General features: G+C 46.4%; 6 protein-coding genes across 6 annotated transcripts; 3 read left to right on the plus strand and 3 right to left on the minus strand.

Annotated features, from left to right (window-relative positions):
- Positions 1-3731: 3731 nt before the first annotated feature.
- On the plus strand, positions 3732-5269 carry GGI43DRAFT_433446 (transferase). The gene has a single exon (XM_083209747.1). It carries the CDS (start codon positions 3796-3798, stop codon positions 5254-5256), a length of 1461 nt encoding a protein of 486 aa, XP_083061561.1. The 5' UTR covers positions 3732-3795; the 3' UTR covers positions 5257-5269.
- Positions 5270-6244, minus strand: GGI43DRAFT_342175 (uncharacterized protein). The gene has a single exon (XM_083202144.1). It carries the CDS (start codon positions 6122-6124, stop codon positions 5282-5284), a length of 843 nt encoding a protein of 280 aa, XP_083061562.1. The 5' UTR covers positions 6125-6244; the 3' UTR covers positions 5270-5281.
- A 327-nt stretch (positions 6245-6571) lies between these two features.
- GGI43DRAFT_422189 (S8/S53 family peptidase) lies at positions 6572-9991 on the minus strand (the record flags this gene model as incomplete). The annotated part of the gene is made up of 5 exons (XM_083208067.1): positions 6572-7246; positions 7303-7988; positions 8094-8581; positions 8796-9475; positions 9962-9991. 5 exons carry the CDS (start codon positions 9989-9991, stop codon positions 6572-6574), a joined length of 2559 nt encoding a protein of 852 aa, XP_083061563.1.
- Positions 9646-11351, plus strand: GGI43DRAFT_342288 (uncharacterized protein). The gene is made up of 4 exons (XM_083202145.1): positions 9646-9690; positions 9789-9847; positions 9907-10131; positions 10197-11351. The coding sequence occupies exon 4, from the start codon at positions 10231-10233 to the stop codon at positions 11236-11238; it is 1008 nt and encodes a 335-aa protein (XP_083061564.1). The 5' UTR covers positions 9646-9690; positions 9789-9847; positions 9907-10131; positions 10197-10230; the 3' UTR covers positions 11239-11351.
- A 3851-nt stretch (positions 11352-15202) lies between these two features.
- Positions 15203-16520, minus strand: GGI43DRAFT_342302 (dihydrodipicolinate synthase family protein). The gene has a single exon (XM_083202146.1). The coding sequence runs from the start codon at positions 16366-16368 to the stop codon at positions 15418-15420; it is 951 nt and encodes a 316-aa protein (XP_083061565.1). The 5' UTR covers positions 16369-16520; the 3' UTR covers positions 15203-15417.
- A 1153-nt stretch (positions 16521-17673) lies between these two features.
- GGI43DRAFT_342305 (Gfo/Idh/MocA family protein) lies at positions 17674-19350 on the plus strand. The gene is made up of 3 exons (XM_083202147.1): positions 17674-17861; positions 17939-18101; positions 18164-19350. The coding sequence occupies exons 1-3, from the start codon at positions 17835-17837 to the stop codon at positions 19222-19224; spliced, it is 1251 nt and encodes a 416-aa protein (XP_083061566.1). The 5' UTR covers positions 17674-17834; the 3' UTR covers positions 19225-19350.
- Positions 19351-19361: the final 11 nt, after the last annotated feature.

Genomic DNA, 19361 nt, shown 5'->3' on the forward strand with positions numbered 1-19361 from the left:
TCTAAGATCTATGCTTCAAACCTCCATGTTCACGGCTCTAGACCCCCAAGTCGAAAAAAATCCCCGGTGTTGAAACATGTTTGGACAGCTACCCTCGACAGTTGACGGGGTCAGTGCTTACTTACAAGGAGCATCAGTTGCTTGTAGTATACATGGCCAAGGTGCGGAATTTCGGACCGCGCTACCATTGCCGATGGAGAGCATTGATAAGCGGTGCTCGGTTGATGATACCACTCTCCCCTTGGGACGTTGTATATCAGTAAGCGCTAGTCCTTGAGATCGTAGTAGAAACCCTTTTTTCTCCGATCCTTTAATGGACATGGGAGGCGGTACGAGTACTCTAGATTCAGTAAAATTTTGAAAAGGGCATGTTGCTGGTATTTCAAAAACAGGAGGTGATGATACCAACGGTAGAAGTTACTAGTTACTGGTATATTAGATATAAACATAGGTAGTTACCTATGTAGAGTAGGGTTGTAGAAACAGAAGCATTTCGGTATACATTGGCTATACTAATATGCAAAAATTCATTACTACCTACTATTACTACCAGCATTAGTTATGCCTGTTTGCTGATACAGTCTCATTTAATGACTTGTCCACCGCCTTCGTGGGCATGGCTGATTGGGCCTGGAAGTGTAAGCCGACGATCCTGCACTCTAGCTGCATGATATATTAAAAATCTCTTTCTAGCACAGGATGCATGTGCATATGCAAACCCTATATAGAGACCGTTGCCCGAACATGAGGTGCTATCCGATATGTAATGGATTCTTGACTAGATAAGAAAGAAACCAGAAAGACTGGACTAGTGATACAATAGGCTGTAATGCATTGCTAGTATAGCCGACGCTCGGCAGTTGGCGTAATTTTTCAAATGATGACCTGGCATGATTAAAAAAAATCGTATTTAGCAATCCGAAGCAACCATGTTGTCGTATTTGATTATTGCCTGACATTTCGTTACCCCAAGTATCGTCTTTGCCACTACTGTCTCTAACAGAGCGATCATCATTGTTGCTATGCAGTTATGCAGACTTGTTGCTCATTTACGAGATGCTTTTCCCAATCTATTCTAGAATCTTATACTCGCCTTAGCCTGCGGATATAGACGGGACGGAACGGTTTGTACTGCCCCCGCTGCGGGCATAGCCGCTCAGAGTACCAAGCATCGGTAGATTTGCCACTAGGGGCTCATCATGTCTACTCCATTCTTGATCGTTGGGATGATTACCCGCTTCTTGTATGTACATATAATCTGAGGGATGCAAGGTACCCAAAGATTGGGGGAGGAAATCATGTGTCGTGCCAATAGAGATTCATAACATGGTGGGTGTGAGAGCATGGAGGGAATCTGGGGAATAATCAGCTACCCACCCTGTTTGAAGATGCTGGCCGGGATAGACGTGAGTAAGATGGTAGTGTGGCGAGAAAAGGGAGAAACCAGTAGCTTATTAACTCAAATGATGCAAAAGCTAAAGATGTTTGATTCTATGAATTTAATTGCACCACAAGTTAGATTCCATTCGCTGAATGTAACATCAATATCCGTGTGGGCCATGATAACGTATTTTTAGCTGCGTCATATCCAGACTGTAGATCGTGTGTTATGGTATATAACTTATAATCTTTTCAAATTTAACGGATATTTATAAAATCATTTACCGATAAACCTGATTATAATGATGATTGTGAGCATCAGAAGCACGATTGAGCAGAAAGCATCATGGACGAAGATCTGCTGGCGTACTCCTAGATAGAAACTTGATTACCCCTGCATATTGAATTGGACGCATGGAATTGACGCTGCCGGAACCGCGTGAACCAGGTAGCCGGGATACTCAAGCTGATTGAAAGAGCTATCAATTGAATAGAAGAGTGGCTGGAAGAGAAAGAGGGAATATGTTTTGCTATCGAAGAAGAGATGCTGGCGTGAAAGATCCCCTGCTAAAGCTAGCTGCGGCTCGTAACGGTTTGGCTGGTCTGCGCACTTTCTTTATATTTCATATGCCTGCTCCGTCTCTGTTTTATAGGCGGATCTAAACAAGATAAAGTTAAAGTTATGAAGACGATGACCATTGACAACTTGAAAGATGAAAGAATAATGTTAATAAATTACATGTAATCTGGAGTGCAAAAAATCATTACGTGAGCTGATGCGGCGAAGCTGTACGAAGCTGTACTATATTAGTACTGATAGCCCAGTATGCAGAATGAACAGGACTAAGTTGCATGTACTCATGCTGCTTGTATCTAAAGGTACATGTACCCATGGAAATGATTACTCCATAGAACCATTCTGAGCCTGCTAAACGGATGACAACATTGTTGTACGAGCACCCAAAACTCTTCAAGACTGCACGGGTTTACCGATGAAGATTAGCTTCGCCGCCACTTTCATGTTTTTGCCTATTAGCGATTCATCAAGCAGAAACCCTGTACATCACACAAATCCTTAGCGGATCCTTCAAGGTCGACAACACCCTCTGATCGTCACTAAAAGAGAAACTAAAATTGAAAATCATTCGTTTTTGATCGGTGATAATAAATATTTGCGCGAATTGATGGCATCAACTTCACTCCTATTTCGGCTATGTTAGCTATTACTAGCCCTCTCTGGAAGCTGTGTGCCAGGATAGCTGTCAAAGTGAGGCTGGAAAGCCGTTGTTTAGAACTGAGTAATTGCTGGGATCATAGCTATGTGCAGCGACTTTTTTGAGCAGCCCCCATGCCAAGAGATCCTTGCCTTAGAAGGTACTTTTGCCTATAAGTAAAACATAGTAGTAATAATAGTACGTCTATATAGATGCGAGTGCAGTATACAAATTATATATCTCGAGAGGGAGATACATGTATTTGGGAACAGTTAACTGTATAGAGGAGAAAGATTTTTTTCCCACGTCTAAATCCCATGTCTTTTAACTGCCTATTTGCTGGATTTTTGCGGCTCTGGTGATTTTCAACTAGTTTCGGTGCTTGCAAATAGTGGGCTGGTAATTACGCGGAGATGATTTGTATCGATAGCCATTGGAAACAAAAGCTCTGGGCAGCTTGCGCGAGAGCCGCATAAGAGCTCCAAAGTGCCGGAAACAGAAACTCAAAGTACCGAAACATCACTTATATCCATATTAACTACACTCCACACGCGGAGACAAGCACATATTAATTTGACAGGAAAGTGACACCTCACGACACCTAACCAACATACATATAGACAGACACGGACTATGTACGGATGCATACCTATACTCCGAAGGAGTCCCCTACATTCTCCACTAGAGATGTGCAAGCATTCATGTTCGTAGCTTTGACGAGTCATTTGCTAATAGGACTACTGCCAAAATGAATCCATTATGACCTAGTTTTGAAGGTTACAGGTAATATAGGTTGTGTCATGCAGCTTCTTTTAATTAACGAATAGAAGTTTCACACCACACTAGTGGTAGAGAAACTGTATATCTTATACTTGTGATTTGAAGGACTGGCTTCTGAGCTCCATCATCCAAGGTATTACACAATTAGTGCCGGTACTCGAAGCGATAGTCCTGTTGGTCGAGGGGAGAGGATCGCGAGTCGAAGATGAGCTATAGCAGACGAGGGCTGGTCTTGGCGTTGCTGGAAATGACACTATGTACATGTATCAACAGCTTGAAAGGTAATATAGAAAAGGATAAAATAATCGTATCAAAAGCGCTGTCATTCAATTTCGCTCTCGCTACCTGATTTCTCCCCTTTCTCCCCCTCTTCCTCTCCTCTTCCTCTCCTCTTCTCAATTCTGCCTACTCATCCCAAATAATGGCTCCGAAGCAAGATGTGTTCCACCTTCATCCATTTGGATGGGAAAATGATCCCGAACGGGAGTCTTTTGCACTGTCCACTTTGGATTATCTTTCAGCCATGTCTTACAACAACTATGCGCTCTTTTTCAGGATGGACGATGCAATGAAGCCCCAAGCAGTAGAGATTATGAAAGAGGGTCTTGCGCGCACTATCAGTCAGGCAAGACATCTTTGCGGCACGATCGAGAAAGATGACATTGGAACTGGTTATTCATTTGTTAAGAAGAAGGATAGCACGGTCCGTCTATTTGTACAATGGCTGGACGCTCCTGAGGACGCCGACAAGTATCCATCCATTGATGACATCGAAAAGGCAAACTTCAGCGCAGTATCCCTGGGCGATCTCAAGCTCTGGAGTGTCGAGCCAATGACATATGGCGAGAAACCGGAAGCCAACCTTGGTGCTAGACCTGTCGTATCTGCTTTCAAGATGAACTTTGTCCGAGGTGGAATGGTCTTTAACATGCACCACCACCACTACTCCAATGATGCTATGGGCTGGGCTAGCTATACACGGCAGTTGGCTGAGAACTGCTTCGCCGCATTCAACAACACCACCTTTCCTACTTGGGATCCCAGGTGCCTGGATCTTTCTCTTCTGATCAAGAAGGAGCCTCGCGAGGACCAGAAAGTAGATGGGCCCCCTGCACCGCAACGTCATCCGGGCCACGTCCAGGGTGTAGCCTTGCTGTTCCATCTGCCTAAGAGCAAGGCGGCCGAGCTGAAGAAGCTAGCATCCCCTACGGATGGGACATGGATCTCTACTTATGACGCCTTTACGGCCTTTATATGGCGTTCTATTACGCGCGTCCGTGCTCCTGTATTCAATCCGAACCCGGCCTCGAAGATCTTCTTCTGTGAGGCGGTCGATATGCGACGACGTTTCCACAATCCAGCCGTCCCTCCACGTATTCGTGGTAATGTGGTGTTCGCAGCTTTCTCTATTACCTCCTCTGTGGAACAGCCAACGGTGGCCGAGCTCATTGCAGAGTGGCCTTTGTCTCGAGTGGCTCAATACGTACGGCAGATGACCGAGAGCGTCACTCAAGAGGGCCTGGATAAGACGCTGCAAGTGATAGCAACTATCCGTGATAAGACCTCTCTCAACACTCAAATAGACTCCCTGCCGCCCTTGTCGGTACTTTTCACAGATCACCGAGATGCTTATATGGGATCTACCGACTTTGGCTTCGCTACGCCTATTACTCATCGCCATCTCACAGATCGCATTACGGAGGGTGTCATTATCGTTTACCCGCCTCGTAACTTTGATCCGAAGTCGGATGAGGGTCCTGAGTTTTCTTTCTTTTATGAGAAGAGGCTAGCGCGGACTTTGATTGAAGACCCCGAATTTGGCAAGTATTTTGAGTATAGGGGTATTGATGCTGAGGATGCCTCTGCTGAGGTCTCCAACTAGTAGAAGCAGTAGAGGTAGTAGGATATTAAATAAAATTCGCGGAAATAATATACGACTCATCAGCTATATCCTCAAACTGTTTTTCACTGTAGCCATCTAGTTTTTCATCCAAATCCTCCCGCAGCACCGCTGTATTTACTTCAACAGCCTCCATTTCTTCAGTCTCATCCTCAGCTTCGCCACTCCAGAAGGCTGAACTGTCAGAAAATAGCCCCCCTTCCTCTCCTATACCCTTAGGTCGGATCACATGTAGCCGATACGCGAAGACGATTCCGGGTGCTGTTTCATAGCTATTCGTTGCCTCATCATTCATGCCGTTGGTGATCTTAACCCCTGCCACATCAGGTGCAGTACCAATGGGCATAAACCCCGACATTCCAAGAGAAGTTGCTACCTGCCTCTTCTTGTGGTTTGTGACCGTAAAGCTTTGTTGTGCCACACGTATCCCCGAGATTATATACACGCGTCGCTTGCCAAAACGCCCACTATCAATATGCTGTTTCACATTATCAAGGGCCACGATTGCTTTCAGAGTCTCAGAGGTAAACGTTCTGCTGTAAGTGCGAACCTCATGATCGACGGTGCTGAAAGACTGGTTCTTATACAACGATACGTCTATTTTGGCACTGGCAATCTCAATGAATTTGGCAAATAGCTTGACCCCGAAGGAGCGAGTCTTTTCGTTCGAGAAGCTGAGATTCTTCTCGACTATAGATTGAATTTCTGGTAGGGCGATAGTCGGGTGGTCAGTGAGAGAGGCGAGGGTAACAGTTGGTTGTCGAGGGCTGGGGATGATTCTACCGAGGGCAATTTGCCCTTCAGGAAGGAAGGTGAAATCGGGAGAGAGAAACCAGGTTTTATTCGCCATTGTTTAAAAGTAATGGAAAAAAGCAAAATTACCTGGGTTTCGAAGTGAACAGCTTAGAATGAGAGAGTGGTTGCAAATTTACAACCAGGGTAGCCCGCAGGCTTCAAAAAGGATTCAGCGTCGGGCTCTATCTTCAATGTTTTCCATCAGCTAATTGCATATATTGCAGCCTAAGCCGCATCAATTCTCCGATTGGAGGACGCTATGACAATTCCGGCTTGCCGCCAGCCATTTCATTGTCCTGCTGAGTTATACCTAAAGATATCAATGATGGATACTGAAATAAACCAATGTCATTTTACTACGTCAAGCTTGTTTTGGAATGTTTACTTTGTTATGATGTATCAATTTGATCATAAAAGATAAACCCTATTGTGATGAAATGGTATCCATAATTACAGGTGAAGGCCGTCCAACTGCATCAAAGCCATCATGACAGGTCAAAATCTATCCCTTCCTCACTACCCTCGGGAATCTGCCATTAAGATTCGTCAAAGTATCGCAAATAGCCATATATCGGGCGACATCAGTTGGCCTGCTTTTCCAGAACCACCTCGGGTTTACAGCCTTGAGCCGCTGGTGGTCCAAATCCTGTCGTACTAGCCGACAAAGCACCTCTTCCATGCCTTTAGTAGTCCGTAGACGCTGAAGGACATCGTTGCATGTGCTAGCCAGCGTTCCTTGAAACGGTACTATCGAAGGCAGGACAGTGGTATAGGCAAGCATAGTAGCGCTGATGCCTGCCATTATTGCCGTGGCGACAGAGGAACCAGGTTGACAAACCTCTGGGTATGTAGTGCTGAACTCTTCTCTAATAAAGTCTGGGATGTCATCGCCATACGTGCCGAGCACAGCGGCACCATTACTGACGCTTGCTGAGTTTGATTGTAGAAAAGCCCCGTGGCAGTTTGTCGCGTAGACGGATATGACGGCAGGATGGCGAGCTGGAAAGCTCTCGTCATCTGTGGACGAGTTTCCAGCACTGGCGAGGAAGATGATATCCTCCTGGCGCTCCTTCTGCACCGTTTCGATGGCCTCCCGTATTCTTTGATCATCATATGGGAAACCGAAGGACATGGAGATAATATCGGCTTTGCCAGTCCGACCAGCCCAAAGGATGGCCTTTTTAACCAACATGTAAGCTTCATAAGCGTAGAGTGTGTTATTAGACCACTCACCTTTCTAATATTCTCCCGACTGTTTTCCAACTCCTTCGTGTTTTCAGCCACTCGCACCACTAGGATGTCTGCACCAGGAGCACACTCCATGATAAGTCTTGCCATGAAAGTCCCATGACCAAAAGTATCCGTCATGGTTTGTGTACACGGACTAACAAAGTCTTCCTCATCTACAATACTTTTAAGCAAACTACTCTTCGTTTTAAAAGTGAGAAAGTCTTTATCAAGGCCAGTATCTAGTATGGCGATTCGAACCGGAGTGGTGACTGTAAATTGACGTCGTTTGCGTTCAACAAACTCATTTATTTTCTTCAGGTCATTGAGCCACATCTTGGAAATGATGGAGCTGTGGAATAGTGCTTCTGAATCCTGTTGTATTGGCGTTTCAGATAGCCCTTTCGGTAGAGAAGAGTCTAACTTTTTGTTGACGTAGGTAATGTCACCATCTTGCGCTTTAAAGCCCCTTTTTGCTAGCCATGCAAGTGGGCGAACCACATTCTTATAAAAAATCTTCCGCCGTTTGAGGACACCAGCTCGCGAGCCCGATGCTGTTGTCGGCTCTATGGAAAATTTGACACTCCCCCGAATCGGCTTCCCCTGTTTTGACGGAGGAATAAAGTTCTCGCTATTGAGACAAAACTTCACGGCCCTGTCAAAGTATTTCTTACTTGTGAAACCATCCCAATCTCTTTTTTCTAGTTCAAGAAGCTCATCGGTGGCTATTTTATGGTCGAGATTTGCCTGTCCGATCATATCTCGACGATTTCCACTCCGGAAAGGTTTAGCGAGACCGATTTCTAGAAGCAATATGCCTATATCAAATATTCTTGGGCATCGATGATTTAGCAGGTCCTCATATATGATATCTGGTGAAATGTTACCAGAGATGCCAAAGGGGAACGACAAATAGGCACAGAGAGGCAGCTGGCCTTCATGTTCTCTGCTCTCTTTCTCAGGCATGAACCAGATTGTGTCGCTAGTCCACTTGGTACGCATCAATTCTGAATCATAGTACTGCCAGTATGATCTTGCTATGGCATACGACAGCATCACTTTATCTTTCGGTGTAAGGTTGTAGTGGCGTAGGACACTTTTAAGAGATTCACCAGGCCCGGCCTGAAGGATTTGCTTTAAAACTTGCGTTTTATTAAGCAAGTAAAGACTCTTATCAAAGTTAAACGAGAGGAAAAGACGAGCAGTAATCTCCCTTTCTAGGATGTGACAGAAGCCTCCTCGACTGAGAAGCTTCTGATTGTCATCTGCGAAACTCTCTGGTTGACTAAATCTTCTCTAGTTAGTGAGATCAAGCTACGATGGACTAATATAGTTGATTTTAGATGATCTGGCTAATTAGCTAGCCACTGCTGAGCGACTCTGCGACTAAGGGGGAGGACAGAGAAGGTGGCTTGATAGGGCCATCTGATATGATGGCTGCCCCCCTCTTTCTAACTGACCGTAGTCGCGAGTGCCATCTAGGGTATATGAGTACATACGTTTTCAAGCAAAACTCTTGCCAAAGAGTCATATTTATGGCCGAAACAAGGATCAAAATGTTGCGTGAAGCCGAATCTAGGCTGTCTGGAAGTTCATGTAGACATAGCCGTGCTGGATGTCGTATTGCTTGTGAATCCAATTCGCTAGATACTATGATGCTATCGGCTTCGTGAGACACTGGTTCGCATTGCGCAATGTGTTGGAGGGCCTCAAAAATTTCATCATTGAGGTCATCAGAGTTAGATGAGATATCGACGTTTTGGAACGCAGATTCGGGTAATTCGTCCGTATCATGTTCTTCCTTGGTTAACCTTTTAATGAGGTTATCGCATGAGGTTTTGAAACCTTTGGCATTTTCTATTTGTGTCTTGAAAAAAGCAGTAAGACATGCCTCTGGATCTAAAGGGCTCTTCTGGTTAAATGAAGATTTAAAAAATGATAAGCTTATATGGAGAGCTGAGTTTGTCGACTCTTTTGCTGGTTGAATAATGGTCTGTATGTCTCGTAGAATTGAGCGACAGAGTTGTTCGACCTCGAGTTCTATCCAGTAAGGCGGAATAGAGTCAAGGTAGGTATTGATCAGATGAAGCCTAACGGCGATATCGTTTGCTACTTTATAGCTTGAATCGGAGGGTTTTAGGCGTCCCTTGGCCAGCACATTGAATATGTCTCTAGAGAGCTGTGCGGCGGTGATGACAGGAGGACCGAAGCGTGTTCATCCATCGTCGCTGTGAGAAGTTGTTTATCTCTATGCAAGATTGTGATTTCGAGGCGTGGTCAATGGGAAGCTCTTTATAGTATACAGCATTCCCCGACAATATTTGACGACCTCTCTGCTTGACGTTTTTAGGAATCCGCTCCAAATGTTGATATAGAAAGCATTGATACTAAGGTATAATACATATGAGCTGTTAGTGGAACTACGCTAGCATAGGTACCAGTACAGACGCAAGACAGCCGGAGTGTCCATTTCACTTTTGACAGATACCTACCTATAGTACTAATTATGAGCACATCTGGTGTGTTCAGCTTGTACTGCATAGGTACCTAGGTAATAGTTCTATGCGACGGAAAGTACCTTGATACCCTGCTAACACCTCACACTATGAGTTCAATGTTTACTGTACTCCGTATCTCATAATAATTGGGAGTTACGATACACAACCCCGCAGGCAGCCGGCCCCTCATTAGCCATTGATATCCTAGCCTAGGTACGGCACATGGCGTGCTCTATTTTCACGCCCACAGTTATCCGTAACTAAGAGCGCCAGTATCCATCCACGAATGTCAATACATGTACTCTGTCTTAGTCCATGTACGCTGACAGCATGACAGGTTAGTACCTGATGTTGCTCGCCAATTCCAGAATCCTGCTATTGCTAATCTCCTCTGCTTTGTAGAGAGAATTATATATTGCACAGATCCCAACCAAGAATGGAGCGAACCTCTGTATCTATCTCAACGCTTACGGAGTCTTGCATTTCCAAGTTCGACAGGCTCCTAGCTTCATGCACTCTGGGCCCACAGCGCATGAAATCGTTGGAAAGTCGGCTGGCTGATTTCAATCTCTGGGCTGACGGTGTTGGCGCCTTAGCAAAGCCTGGGGCTTCACTAGACTCTAGACTCCAAGGCCGGGCAAACGATCTCGCATTAGTTAAGAATGTTCTTATCATGCTGACTGACTCCTTGGACTATTACGCGGGCATTGTCGAAGGCGAAACAAAATATGACGGAGCTATCCAGAACCTTGACTCTGCTATCCAGAACTTAGCTTTGATTGGCGTGGCCATCCGTCGAACAGGAAAGGCATCACGAAACCGAAAGGCCGACCAGACATTCAACCCGGATGATTACCGAGAATTGAGAATGCACCTCGAATGTATAATCCTTCTTCGCCCGACAGAAGAAGCGCTTTTCCATCAAGCAGAAACCGGCGAGTATGTCGCCAAGTTGGACAACTCCAAACTGTCCGCTATCCAGAAGCGCCTCATCGAAGCAAATCTCAGGCGAAGGCATAAATTTTTGGTAGCGCAGAAACGCTCCAGTATTCAGAAAAGGGCGAAGATGCATTTCTCATCTTCTGCTGGTTCTTCATCTCTAGATATCCCTTTACAGGAGGAGCCTCTCGCCGACGTACAGAACGCAAATGCAGCCGATAATCAAGACCCAACGCCATATCTAACTGCCAAGGGCCAAGTAACCACAGCACCGACAATTTCAGCATTTTCTCTTGCATCAACAGCCGAGGGAACTCTGAAATATGATTCAATCTCTAAAAAGTATACTCCAAGCACAGCGAAAACGCAAATCACATTCATCGCCTCTGATGTCGAATTCCCAAAAGCCCCTCCCATCCCTTTAGGCCGAGAGATAATGAAATGCCCCTGCTGCTGCCAGTCTCTACCTATTGAAATTTTTCAAAATGCAAAAACATGGAAGTAAGGCATGGAAAACTCATACTCCAGTTTTATTGAGGCTGATCGTAATAACATGTTAAAGGCAGCATATAATCGAGGATCTATGTCCATATACATGCATCGCTGAGAATTGTCCTACTCCACAGGTCCTATTTTGTACAAGAAATGAATGGGAAAGCCACGTTAAAAAGAGTCATCTACCTCGGTGGCAATGTCCATTCTGTGAAGAGCAAAATGCAAACTATTCAACTATGGAGAGCATGGGCTGCCATCTTCAGGATGTCCACGAAGAGGAACTCTTAGATAACTCTCTTACAACCCTTCTATCCTGGTCTGCAGTACAAACGATGGGAATAAAATCCTGTCCGTTGTGTTCCTCGTGCGGAGCCGAGGACTCGCCGGAACTGGTTGACCACGTCTTGCGACACGCTTACGACTTCGCCCTTCGGGCTCTTCCATGGCCACAGCCTATCGTACACGACCTGAACGTGCTACCTGGCACCTTCAATCTTCCAAAGGATTCAACTCAAAGAGAGGATCTTCGTCATTGGATCAACGAGGCCGTGCACGAAAGCGTGTGGCTACCAGAGATGGAATTGGGCGATTACGACAGAGCCGACCACTCTGTCACGGTTTCTACTAGTCTTTTCGAATACAGTGACTACTTTCTTATGAATACATACTTCGATGATAAATCTGAAGATCGGTCTTCCAAACCACAGTTTGACCAAAGCGATGCTTCCGATTATTCCACCGCTTCCGATTATTCCACCATGTCCGCTCACTCAGACCTCACAAGGCGTATTGTGGACCCTATCGCTTTCTCGACTGACAGCTGGCAAGTAGCATCAGTCTCGGGAGATAATATGATTAAGATCTGGAATATAAAAACGGAACAAGTTACAAAAAGATTTAAAGGCTATAACGATGAAGTTAACTTAGTCAGCTTCTCGCCTTACAACCGACTGCTGGCATCAGCCTCAGTTCATAATTATTTTCAGATCTGGGATATGAAAACGCAAAATCGTGTGCAGACGTTTATGGGCCATGATGATATAGTAAGCTCAATTGTCTTCTCGCCTAACGGCCGACAGTTAGCATCAGCGTCATATGATAGCACAGTCAAGATCTGGGATACAAAAACAGGGCAGTGCACACGGACCCTTGAAGGTCATATTGGTGCAGTTATGTCAATGGCCTTCTCGCCTGATGGCCAAGAGCTAGCATCAGCGTCATTGGATGGCACTATTCGGCTCTGGGACGTATCGACAGGGCAGTGCACACAGACGCTTATAGGTCACAGTGATATAGTTTTCTCAGTTGCCTTCTCGCCTTATGGCCAACAGCTAGCATCAGCGTCATATGATAACACGGTCAAGATCTGGGATATACAAACAGAGCAGTGCACACAGACGCTTAAAGGTCATAGTCATGTAGTTAGCTCAGTTGTTTTCTCACCTGACGGCCAATGGCTAGCATCAGCGTCATGGGATGGCACTATTCGGCTCTGGGATGTAGAAACAGGCGCCTGTTTTATAAAATTTGAGGGCAACAGCGTTCAGTGGATTAAATTCGAATATTCACGAGACCGGGTTAAGATGGAGTACACTATTCGCTGCGATGTCGAATCAGTAAACATCGAAAAGCTCTCCCCGGAGTTCCAGCAGGAGAACTGTGTCTACCCAAGGGCATGTGTCCCCAAGGGCCAGTACCGCGAAAACCGATTGATTTACGAGACTGAGTGCAACAGAGTCGGATGGGCTCTGGCACAACTGAACCCGGTGCTGCGAGACAAGCGAGGCGTGATCCAGCGTGCAGTGGACACCTGGCGTAATAGTAGCCAAGATCCTCAACTCCGAAACCAAAACGCCAAGATTCACTCAATTATTTTCTCGCCGGACAGCCAGCAGCTACTGTCAGCCTCGGATGATAAAACTATCCGGCTCTGGGACATAGCAACAGGCGCATGTATCAAAACATTAATGCTCAAAGATCAGGAGTCTGAGGCTATGAAAGAGCGGAAGCAAGATGGGTTTGCGCTGCACGATGCCGAAATGCAATTGACTCAAAAAGATCGATCTGACCCTCTAGATATCTTTGAATCTGACATTCCTAACGTCCCTAATCCGATCAGCCTAGCTGAAGAAGATGCGGAAGCGACTGACATCGGTTTAATTGAAGAGAAACCCTCCAAGAAGCAGATGCTATCTCACCCTTTAGACATTTTTGAGTCTGATATTCACAATGCTCCTAATCCAATCAACCTAGCCGTAGAAGATGCGGAAGCGGCTGATAGGGGTTTAACTGAAAAAAAATCCTTAGAGGAGCGAGCTGTCACTGAGGATAAACCCAAGTCTGAAGACCTTCAGCCAGCCGAGACTTTTGGCGAGAACGAGGATGAATCTGAGTCTAGGGAACTTGTTCTGCCGACTTCAGAGACTATTCCGCAAGTGGATGATGCTAGGCAGGAAAACATCCCTATAGAGGAAACTATCGTAGATCCAATTTCGCAGAAAGATGGAGCCAAACCTGCTGCAGTGCTGGAGCAATTGCTGCCTGCTGAAGCCATCAAGGCCAGGGGCAATTTATGCACCGAGTGTCGACGTCGCAAGCTAAAGGTCAGTCAAACAGAGTGCTATTATTGCTATCCAGAGTCTTTTGTGGAGGCGTTTCTCTTGTCAGCAGCCTTGGATATGTATGAGTATCATCATGTCCGAACCTCCTAACGGTTTAAGCTGGCATAGGCGGCATCGTCCGGACTCGTTGCCAGCCAGCAGCACCCAGGAAAACAAAAATTCAGGGAAAATCCAAATATCCGCTGGGAAAAAAAGAGAAAGAATCAAAGAATGAAGGCAAAAAAAGTTCCAAGAACATGGGCTGACTTATACTTTGCTTGTAGTGCGATCAAGGAAGACCGTGCAGCAATTGTACCCGTCGATTCCCGCAGCCGATATGCGAGTATATAATGAAACAAACTGAAAGTAGCCAGGAGGATAGCCTCGCCCAAAAGCACGACGGCCACGGGATGACCCAGGATCAGGCAAAACACGATGAGGTATATGTTGATGGTTATGATTTGCAGCTTCACGACGCAATTTGGAATAGAGAAATAAATGTGGTCAAACGTCTCCTTAGCCATGGCGCCGCCAATATTGAAGCCAAGGATAAGAATGGCAATACACCCCTTCATTATGCAGTTATGACCAGGAAAGTGGATGTAGCTGAACTCCTTCTTAACCACGGAGCCAATATGGAAGCTAAAAATATCAATGGCGAAACACCACTTGATATTGCAGCTTCAGAAGGAGAAGAAGCCATGGCTGAGTTACTTCTCAGCAGACAAGCTGATATGGAAGCAGAAGATGCACTCGGATGCACCCCACTCATTCTAACGGCTTGGAAAGGGCATATTGGTGTTGTCAAGCTTCTTCTTAAACAAGGAGCCAAAATTGAAGCTAAAGATAAAGACGGAGACACACCACTTCATGTTGCAGCTTCAGAAGGACATAAAGACGTGACTGAGTTGCTTCTCAGCAACGGAGCTGATATCGAAGCTAAAAGTGAAAGAAATTTCAGCACACCACTTCATCTAGCAGCCTATGATGCACGAGAAGATATCGTGAGGTTACTACTTAAGCAAGGAGCCAATATTGAAGCTAAAGATTACGACGGCAATACACCACTTCATATTGCAGCTTTAGAAGGACATGAGGGCGTGGCAATGCTGCTTCTTGACGAAGGAGCTAACATTAACGCGATTAATATCAGACATAGGACGCCACTTCATGAGAGTGAACATGTAAATATGGCTGAGCTTCTTCTTAATCAAGGAGCCAATACTTCTGCTACAGATAGCGACGGCAAAACAGCGCTTAGTCTTGCTTTACAGGAGAAAAATGGTGATATAGTTGAACTGTTGCTAAAGAAACTAGGACTGAGAAGAGGGTAAAACATTTGAATAAATATTCTAATAAATTGTTTATAACTCGCGTGATAATTACTAAGTGAGTAAAGTACAAGCACAATCTGATGTTTCATTTGGCATCAGATGTAGAGAACATACAAGATTAAAATAATTAGGTGTAAATATAACTACCTAAGTTTACTCATTCCTAGTACTATCATTTCCTATCGCAAATTTAGTTTGTTTTATGTATTTATTTTATTACACTTTTGGAGGTTCTTCTTATTTTTCTATCATAAATTACAAAGTCTTCTCGACGTCCATCGCTTCTCGAATACCCTCCTCAATAGCCTGTACTCTAGCCTGTTCCAAGCGCTTAAGGGGTCGGCGAGGGTATCCTCCATATCCATAGTAGCTCTGAATCGCCTGCTTCGTGCCCGCAATGGCAGCCTTTGTCAATGGCCAATCGCCACGGCTCAGAACCTTTTGCAGCTTCTCAGCCTCCTCCTTCTTGCCCTCGGAATACAGGTTCCAGACCTTGACACACAGCTTAGGCATGACATTGGCACCGCCCGCAATGATGCCGCTGCCGCCGCTGACAAGAGTCTGGAGAGTGAAATCGCACATGCCGCCAAAGGCCATGTATCCTGAGCCCTCCTGGAAGGGGGTTTTTGCGTTTGTGCCAAGGGCGACTCGTGTGAGCTTTCCGGTGTTGCCACAGGTGAATTTGGTGCCGGTGATGTTCTTGTGCTGAGCCAGCTTGATCAGCAGATCGCTGTCCATGTCGACTCCAGACACGGCGCCAGGGTAGTTGTACAGGATGATTGGAATGGGGCTCTCATCGGCCAGGGCAATGAAGTAATTGTAGATGGACTCCTCGTCGGTCTGAGCTCGGTAGTATGAAGGGGGCAGAACCAGAGCAGCTGCGGCACCAGCTTCAGCGGCCAGCTTGCACAGCTCAATAGCTCCTCTGACGCTGCCCTCGGTTGCACCAAAAAGGACGGGCGTTGACTGGAAACCGGCGGCATCGAGAGCTTCTCTTGTGGCCTTGAGGACAGCAATCTTCTCTTCTCTTGTGCAGTGGACGGCTTCGCCGTTGGATCCCATGACGACGAGACCAGCGAGGCCGGCCTTGGCGAGTCGCTCGGCGTGCTTCTTGATGGTGGGAATGTCGAGATCTTCGGTGTTGGGGTCGAAGAAGGTCATGGTAGGGGCGTAGATGCCGCATGGCAGCGACTTGGGAACTGCCATCTTGACTGCTGGGTATATGTGAAGTATGAAAGCAACTTGGGTATATTATTGGAAGAGGATGGTGAGGATGAGGCGCTAATGCGTTACTATGAAGAGAGAAGAGAAGTAGAAAAGTAGGAATAAGATTACAGAAACTGAAAATAATATTGTAATTCTAAAAAAGACGGGCCCAATCTTTATAAATACAAGTTGTCATCTATGAATTCTGGGTCAAAGAATAGCCGCCAGTAGCCAGAGAAGCCTGTCCAACACGAGGACGAAATACATGGAGGGGAAGCCACCGATCAGCTTCCGATATCAATGTCATGGCTTACAGTTAGGCTGACCCATCGAGAGAGCAACTGGAGCCTGATCCGAAGACGGCGAGCGAATGAGAAGGAATAAGCGACTTGGAGGCCATGGAAAACGGCGGATTGGATATAAAACGGCCCATGATAGTGGATATTGGTATAAGGGAAGCCTGTCGCGGCTCGGTTGATGATGATTCTGGGGATGGAGGTACAATGGCGCCAAGTGGGATGTTAAGAACAGAGCATATAATTGGTGGAAATTCCGATTTGACGGATTTTCCGCCATTCATACGTCGGTAAAAGAACCCCGAGCTAGATCCGCTGTACCTGATTAAACAACTAGCAATTCATCCGTCGGTAGTACGGCAATATAGAATAAGCTAGGCACATGGTGAAGGACTCATGTACGTCGGGTCATTATCGCCGAATGTCTAAAGATGAGGCGTTGCTAGCTTCATCAAATATTTCCGAAGACGGAAGTCAATCTGTGTAAAGCATCACCCTGGCCAACTTTTTATTTTCCTATACTTGAAAGTTGCCTTCACTTACTTACATCGTGTATACATATATCTTATAATCATAGTCTCCAATGGCCAAGCTAAGAGACACACAGCACAGAGCTAAGATGATGATGCGGGGTCATTGAAATCCAGCGCGGGGTAGTGACCTCCGAGACCATTGAATCGCGGGATCCAGAGACTGGAGATGGCTTTGTTCCAGCGTTATGATTGCAATCGACGATGCAACTACCAGTTCGCAGCTGGAACACCGAGACAACTAGCCAACTGGAGACACCTATAGCCGCGTCTATCAGAAACCAGGTAGCATCTAAATTACATGCATCTGAGCACATGTACAGTTAAATGGAAAGCCAAAGTAAAAGCCAAAGATCCAGATTGAGGGTCCCTGAATATGCAACTCGGTCTTTATTAATCCCTCCAATTGCTGCCCCGCCAAATGCCCCTCAATTCCTCCGTCCGCGCGCCGTCGACATACGTAGGAGCTTCTGACGGATACGCGACTCGGCAAGGCTGTGTAGATGATCATATTTTTTTTCCAGCCTTTATAGCTTGATCATATTCTGTTTCCATTTACTCTTATTACTCTCCGTATAGCCTCTTTTCTCATTGTCTCATCTCCTCAACCCAAGATACCCCCATTTACACATCTCTCATCATGGCGACTCCTCTCAACGTATTGATGGTGAGTGAAGCTTCCTAGAAACTGGAATTGGTTGCGCAAAAGACACACGAATAGCTAATTGGTATATTTTCATCCAGATCGGTACCGGCGAGTACACCACTGGCTTTGTCGGCGGTGGAATGTCTGGCTCTGACAAGAAGGTCGGCGTTGTTGGTCTCACTCTCTTCGACCTGCGACGACGAGGCAAGGTCGCCCAGTTGGGCATGGTTGGCGTCAATGGCACCAAGTTTCCCGCAATCCGTATGTATTCGCAACAGAATTATGAGATGGGATTTGTAGATGCTGACTCTGGCCATGAATAGGCGAACATCTCGACAAAAACATCACCCAAGTCTACAACGGCCTCGACACCTCCTTCGACTCCTTCCCCGCCAACGACAAGATCGACGCTGATGCCTACAAGTCCGCCATCGATCTCCTGAAGCCCGGCGACGCCATCACCATCTTCACCCCCGATCCCACTCACTACCCCATTGCGCTGTACGCCATCGAGCGCGGAATCCACGTCCTCATCACCAAGCCCGCCGTCAAGCTGCTGGAGCACCACGTCGAGCTGGCGCGCAAGGCCCAGGAGAAGGGCGTCTACGTCTTCATTGAGCACCACAAGCGCTTCGACCCTGCCTACAGCGACGCGCGCTTCAAGGCCCAGACCCTGGGCGACTGGAACTACTTCTACTCGTACATGTCACAGCCCAAGTCGCAGCTGGAGACGTTCAAGTCCTGGGCCGGCAAGGAGTCAGACATCTCATACTACCTCAACAGCCACCACATTGACATCTGCGACTCCATGGTCCAGCAGCGCGGATACCTACCCGTCAAGGTCTCCGCCTCTTCATCCAAGGGTGTTGCCACCAGCCTGGGCTGCGTCGACGAGACTGAGGATACCATCTCCCTGCTCGTTACCTGGGAGCGGAAGGACGAGCCCAACAAGCGCGCCATTGCCGTCTACACATCATCATGGACAGCTCCCCAGCGCGCCGGCATCCACACCAACCAGTACTTCCACTACCTGGCCAAGGAGGGCGAGATCCGCGTCGACCAAGCTCACCGAGGTTACGACGTCGCAGACGACCGTGCCGGTCAGCTGCAGTGGTTCAACCCCTTCTACATGCGATATGCCCCCGACGAGGACGGCAACTTCAACGGCCAGACCGGCTACGGCTACATTTCCATTGAGAAGTTTGTCGATGGATGCCGCTCAGTCAATGCGGGTACGAAGCCGGCTGATCTGGATGCAAAGGGCCTGCCTACTCTGAATAACACAATTGCCACGACGGCCATTTTGGAGGCTGGTCGAAGGAGTATTGATGAGGGCCGCGAGATTAAGATTGTGGTGGAGAATGGAGCTTGGAAGCTGGTGTAAATTAGATTAACGATTAATGATAAAAAGTGATAGTGTACAAAAAATGAAATAACCTAGAATGGAAAAATATTCCTCAATTATAATGCAGCTAGATTGTAGCCTAATGCGATAAACTTTGGTGTTTGATTTGAGGTTTC

This window comes from Trichoderma evansii, assembly GCF_050947405.1.
Source record: "Trichoderma evansii strain SZMC 28006 chromosome Unknown GGI43scaffold_7, whole genome shotgun sequence".
NCBI classification, from domain to species: domain Eukaryota; kingdom Fungi; phylum Ascomycota; class Sordariomycetes; order Hypocreales; family Hypocreaceae; genus Trichoderma; species Trichoderma evansii.

Coding starts and splice junctions, on each gene's coding strand:
- GGI43DRAFT_342288 (XM_083202145.1), top strand. CDS start 10,231: ATGGAGCGAACCTCTGTATCTATCTCAACGCTTACGGAGTCTTGCATT.
- GGI43DRAFT_342175 (XM_083202144.1), bottom strand. CDS start 6,124: ATGGCGAATAAAACCTGGTTTCTCTCTCCCGATTTCACCTTCCTTCCT.
- GGI43DRAFT_433446 (XM_083209747.1), top strand. CDS start 3,796: ATGGCTCCGAAGCAAGATGTGTTCCACCTTCATCCATTTGGATGGGAA.
- GGI43DRAFT_342305 (XM_083202147.1), top strand. CDS start 17,835: ATGGCGACTCCTCTCAACGTATTGATG. Junction 17,862..17,938: donor CTCCTCTCAACGTATTGATG/GTGAGTGAAGCT, acceptor ATTTTCATCCAG/ATCGGTACCGGCGAGTACAC. Junction 18,102..18,163: donor CACCAAGTTTCCCGCAATCC/GTATGTATTCGC, acceptor GGCCATGAATAG/GCGAACATCTCGACAAAAAC.
- GGI43DRAFT_342302 (XM_083202146.1), bottom strand. CDS start 16,368: ATGGCAGTTCCCAAGTCGCTGCCATGCGGCATCTACGCCCCTACCATG.